The sequence below is a fragment of the Buceros rhinoceros genome, unplaced genomic scaffold (assembly GCF_000710305.1).
Source record: "Buceros rhinoceros silvestris isolate BGI_N320 unplaced genomic scaffold, ASM71030v1 scaffold4151, whole genome shotgun sequence".
Classification (NCBI taxonomy): domain Eukaryota; kingdom Metazoa; phylum Chordata; class Aves; order Bucerotiformes; family Bucerotidae; genus Buceros; species Buceros rhinoceros.
The window spans coordinates 10,167-16,082 of record NW_010394684.1 but is presented as its reverse complement, the minus strand read 5'-3'; the positions used below and the strand labels follow the sequence as shown (position 1 = coordinate 16,082).

Here is a 5,916-nt window from a genome sequence, read left to right as displayed (position 1 = left end):
CATGGTGAAGGAATACAACCGAAAGTGGCAGGAAGCCTGTACAGGTGAACAAGGAGTTCCTGACAAAACTCAAATGTCAGAAAACATGCCATGAGTGACAGCAGAGTCAGGTCACCAAGGCCAGACACTATCCAAGTGTGTGTGGATGGGATTGGGAAAGCCAAAGCCTACCTGGAATTGAATCTGGTAAAAGCTGTGGACGGCAACAACAGAAGCTTCTGTGGGTCTATCTGTGATGGAGGAAGACTAGGGACAATGTGCGTCTGCTGCTAAATGGGGCAGGGGAACTGGAAGAGGTTGAGGTCTTCAATGCCGCCTTCGTCTTGGTCAGATTGACCCTGAAGAACCTCAGGCCCCTGAGACCAGAGGGAAAGTTTGGAGCAAGGAAGCCTTGGCCCCGGTGGAGGAGGATCATGTTAAGAAACATATAAACAAACTGGACATACTCAAGTCCACGGGGCCTGAGGGATGCACCCGTAAGTGCTGAGGGAGCTGTCTCATACCATCGTGATGCCACTCACTTGTCTTTGAAAGCTCACAGCAGCAGGGAAAGGTGCCTGTGGACTGGAGGAGAGCAAATGTCGCTCCTGGCTTCAAGAAGGGCAAGAAAGAGGATCCAGGGAATTGCAAGCCAGTCAGCCTCAGTGCGTCCCTGGGAAGGTGATGGAGCAACTAGTCCTGGAAGCCATTTCCAAGTATCTGAAGGTCAAGAAGGCAATTAGGAATAGTCCACATGGATTTAAAAGGGGAAATCATCAACCCAAACACCTTGTGTGATGAGGTGGCTGGCTCAGTGGATAGCAGTAGATGTTATCTTGATGTTAGCGAAGCTTTTGACATTGTTTCCCAGTGACAAACTGCTGAGGTACAAACTGGAGGAGTGAACAGTGAGGCACTGGGCTCAGTGGCGATCAGGGGCACTAGTCCAGCCAGACTGCGGGGAGTCTGTTTTGCTGTGAGACAGGTGTATTTTTCCAGTGCTGGGTTTTCTGAGGGCAAGCACGTGGAATTGCATGGGGCGGTCAGCACCGTCCTCACCTCGGCTGTGTCTCACCCCTGATACAGCCCTGCTCAGCAGCAACTTTCAAGCTCACTGAAGGAACCTCGGGAGAGATGGGCAGGCAGACCGTGCTGCCCAGCTCAGGTGGCTTGTGACAATAAAGACCAGAACAGCGTGGCAGTACACTGGCAAGCGAGCGTTTACGTAGCACCGAGATTTAATCTTCTACCACCCCTCCCCCAGTTGCTTTAGCTGCTGCTAATTCTGTCCTGTATGATTTTCAGCACGAAGCCCTATTAACTCGGGCTGTGTACAGCGCCTTCGTAAAACCAAACAGCAGAAGTTAATCTTTTCCTTTCATCTCTGTTCCTCTGTTGCGCCTAAGCAATAGCTTTGTAGGTTTTTGCCCTTTTTAGCATGCCAAGCGTTTCCCCCATCCCTTTATCTTCTGTTTTTCCTTTATGTCCTTATCCTTCTTCTTGAGACAGCCTCATCTGCAGGGACCGCTGTGCTGCAGACACAGAACAGCCAGTCTGAGGAGGTTTAAGCAAATAGTTATCTGAAGATTAGGTGGAGATGACGAGCAGCCGGCTTGAGTTTTATCTGCTTTTGCTCCTTGTTAATTGCCATTGGATAGAAAAAGGGGTTTTATGTTTCCAGTGATGGGGAGCTGATAGCTTCTTTAATCTTACAATCTCACTCGTTCCAGTCTCATGACTCACATTGGAAAGGAAAAAATTTTGTCTAAAAGATCATACAAGATAGCTGCAGAACAGCTTCTTCCTTTGGGCCAAGCTTCTCGCTGCCGAAGACACCGGTTGTCACGCCAGCCCCAAGCTGTGGGCAGGGGTCAGACATCCTCCCAGGTGATTTCTTTCTGGCTCTTTTAATCGATGGAGCACCCCCATCTGGTCGAACACCCAATGCCTTGCCAGGGATGGGACAGGAGGTTCCTGGCAGGGGCATGGCTTTGCCCCGTGCTGCCTCTTGCAGTGGAACATATTACTTTTGGAAGTTGACTTCAGGCACAAAGCCTTTATGGCTGTCCCCAGGGTGTGCGTGGAACTGTGTGTCAGCAGTCGGTGCTTTGGGAGGTGTCCGGTGGGTTGTGTTTGTGCTGACCGTTTCTGCAGCAAGGTTCGCTCTCCTTTTCCATCTGCTTTGAAGGCACTTCACTGAAAGGATATGTGGATGCTTGTTGCACACAGGTCTTTTTTCCTCCATTTCAGCTGCTGGTAAAAGTCCCTGCCGGAAGGAGGTAAAGAATTTCTTCCCTCTCTTATAGCCATTTGCACTTAATTATTTTTACAAAGGAGAAATAATGATTTGCAGATGGCAGCAGCAGAACCCTCCAAGAATGTGCCTTTCATTCTGAGTATGCCTTTTTACCATGGTTTGAAGCCAGTAGATTTAAGCATCAGAGTGAAATCACATGAGGCTGAGCAGAGATTGCCAGACACTATCTGCCCAGCTCTAGATTTTTGGTTCCTCCTTTGCTTTGGTGGCTTCTTGTCACAGGAGGGTCTCAGTAAGTGCCCTGAATTTGCCCTTCTCAGCCAGGGGACTTCAATGGAGTGGTGCCAAAGGGAAACCACCTGGTAACCGAAACATGGATTATCAGTTTGTCCTTTAAGACTTGGCTTTCATTATTATTCTGTTTTTTAATCTGATTGTCCCAGTTCCTACCAGTTCTTGCAATCCTCAAGTGAGTCACTGCTTCAGTTTTCAAAGATGTTTCCTTCCAGTGCTAGCCTGCACATTTCCTGCTGTTTTACAGGTTGGATTTGGTTTGATGGTGAGATGAGCTCACAAACCTGTGATTGTTTGGCCAGCCGTGGCTGTGACAGTGCGAATCTCATTGTGACCGTATTTGTACAGTGTTGGGGTTTGTTCCTGTAGTTACTGTAGGGATAATAATGGGTATAACAGCCCTCAGGCTGCCTGCGCCGAGTAGCATTTGTAGCTCAATTCTCAGTTTCATCCATGGCACTGCTACACTGCAAGTGGGATTTGTTGCACTGAAACAGGAGTTGGATAGAAATTAGATGTTAGTCCTAACTAGTGCTGGGGGGGAGCTGCGCACTCCCGTGGGTGCAATTCACCCTCCCTCTCCGTCGACAGCCGGAGAAGCCTGGGTGCATGGCAGGGATAAGGTGTCTTTTCTGGAGAGCAGCAAACCAGAATGAGCCCTGCGATGAATCTCTGCTTTTGGAAACAACTGGTGAAGAGGAGGTGTGGTTGCAGGGAGGAGGAGGAGGAGGGACATGTAGGCTGGGTGGGGTGCCCAGCTAGGGTGTTGCTGCAGCGTGTGCTCCCACGTGTGTCCCGGGGGAGCACGAAATGTGTATGGTCCTTCAAGGGTGAGGTTACACGTCCTCAGCCATAGCGTGGCTGCGTCTGCTCTGCAGAAGTGAAGGCCCTTTTTTTTTTTCTTTATTCTGCTTAATAAGGACCTAATGACAGCTTGAGCTTCTTTCTGGTGACTAAATATTTCAGTCCTTATTCAATGTCTGGTGAGGTTCGTAGGAATTTTTTATTGATTTGCCTTAGCCAAAAACATGTGTGTCCAGTTACAGCAGCATGTAGAAGTGCACTTGTCTCCAGCCAAGAGCAAGGGGATGCCAGCTCTGACTAAAGCTCTTCCTAAATAATCCCGTGTGTGGATGAGCTGTATAATACCCACCTCACCTATCCTCAAATGTCTTTCTGTATCTGGCCCTACATCTGGGCTATCTCTGCAGGTGAGAGGGAGACAAATGCCTTTTGAGGGATGATTCATCCCACGCTCATGTCGATGGTAAAGCTCTTTGGAAGGTGCCTTACTTTCTGCGTGGGTTTGGGAAAAAAATTAGGTGATAAGCTTGGGTTAGAGATGCTGCTATTAAAAGCCAGGAGGGGAAGTGATGCTCCCTGCTAAAATCTTTTTTTCCTGTTTTAATGCAAAACCAAATGTAGGATGAAAGACTGAAGTAAATAAGAATAGTGTAGACTGGCCTCGAATTTCAGGAATGGTCTGCCAGCAGTGGGACACCACATGTGAGTAGGCTGGCTGGCTTGATCATCGCTTCAGGCTTTGCACAGCCGTGACTGCAGGGTTAAGGCTCCCAGTTTAGGTTGTTAACTCAAGTCTAGCATTAGATTAAAGCTGTTGCGACACTCGTGGCCTTGGCTGCAGCCGTGATTGAGTGGGATGTGCCCTTGCGTTGCAGCTGTGGCACTTTGCAGCTCGTGTGTGGAGATAGCACAGGACTCCCGGACAAACCAAGTCAGACAGGCGATGGTGTCAGCTTCAGCCATCCACTCCCAACTGCTGCCGGGTCTCCACTGCGTCCTGATCTTCCAGTTTGGGAAGATGAACAGTGTTATTCTTGCTGATGCCAAAAAAATAATAATAAAAAAAGTATGAAATGGTTGTGAAAGCATTTGACATGTCGAAAGCTTTTCAGTACTTTTTTGCCAGAGCAGGATGAGAAAAGCAGAAAAGAATGGCTTTCAGCTTTCTTTTCCTTTTTTGGTGTGTGAAAACTTTAAGGTTTGTTTTTCATTTAGAAAATGCAAAAAGGGAAACACTACCAGTGTGAAAATGAAAAACAACAATGTGGTTTGGTCAAAGCAAGACACTTTAAAGAAAAACAGCAACTACAATTCCACTGTCCTAAGTAGTTGTTGCTGCCTTTTGGAAGGAGTTAAATACTGCTTAACTGTTGATCCACAGATAACATGGGGTGTGACCCCTGACTACATACAAATTAATTGCTACCTTGAAACAACACATTTGCTTAACAGCTGCTATTAGTTAATTTTAAGAGATTTTACAGATCTGGGACTAATACCAAGACCCTCTGCCATTATCACAAGATGCTGCTGGCAGCATCAAGGCTTTGGTTGCACTTTGTGCAGCACGTGTGTGACCCAGTAATACATGATCTTCACGCAGATGAAATGAAATCCTCTCTCTGTCCTGCACTTATGAGACTCAAGAGAAATAAAAAGCATCTGGTGTTAGACTGGCTTGCCACCGACACTGCTGGCCGAGGGGTTAATTGCTGGTGTGGTTGTAAGGGTTTGGTGAGGAGCGTCCCTAATTAACTGTTGTGTGTGTGTGTTCTCCCAGTGCTCCCAGTAAATCAGTGCAGTGGCAGGTCAAGCTTCATGAGAGCAGGGTCTGTGTTTCTGTTCTGCTCTGGTGCCCTTCTCTGGGACTGGTGAGAATGAAAAGTAATTTCCAAATCACAGTATTTGACATGGAAATAGAGTTCCTGGTTCCTGGCAAGCCCACCCCGACTGGGCTGTGGCTTCTTAGTGTGATTTCTGCTGTGGACCTCTGTGCCTGCCCCATCCTTGCTGAAGCCAGGCTGGCCTTGGGCTCCTGGCCGACGTGAAACCCAGGACAGGGCTGGGGTTTAGGCAGAGGGTCATCCCAAACACTTTCAGCAAGGTTTTCCTACAGCAAGAGAGTGTTGGAGAACGAGAGAGCACGTTGGTCTCTGGGAAAGCTGAGTCACATCTCTCTGGTGAAGGCCTCTATCTCAAAAATAATTATACCGAGATGAAAACCGTCAGTGACTGTACCAGCAGTTTGAGTTTAGATTCTCATTTCATGCCGCAGAAGGATGAGTAATTCTAAAAAGCTCTGAAGACGTTTAAAAGCACCCAAACCATGACAGATGGAATATAGCGAATGAGAACAAGGTAGGTTATTAAATGCTCTGTGAGCATGTACAAAGCTCTGTTATCACCAGTACACTGATACACGCGTTATATTCGTGCGTGGGTAACCGCTGATGTGTCCTCTGCTGCATGGCAAGTTTGGTGACACCAAGCCTGATCTTTTCTTTCCCGGACGGTGCTGAAGGCCTTGACACTCTGGGCTGGGTCATGATGAAAATACATGTGCAACTGCTCTGTCATTGTGC

At 47.8% G+C, this 5,916-nt stretch overlaps 1 protein-coding gene across 1 annotated transcript in view; it reads left to right on the top strand.

Annotated features, from left to right (window-relative positions):
- The window catches only part of WBSCR17 (Williams-Beuren syndrome chromosome region 17), a gene marked incomplete at its 3' end in the record, with an annotated part of 162,185 nt that extends 161,709 nt beyond the window's left edge, over positions 1 to 476 (top strand). The window contains exon 8 of the mRNA XM_010145291.1: positions 332 to 476. Coding sequence (XP_010143593.1) covers positions 332 to 476 — 145 coding nt within the window. The remainder of the gene's footprint in view (positions 1 to 331) is intronic.
- Between the last annotated feature and the right edge of the window lie 5,440 nt (positions 477 to 5,916).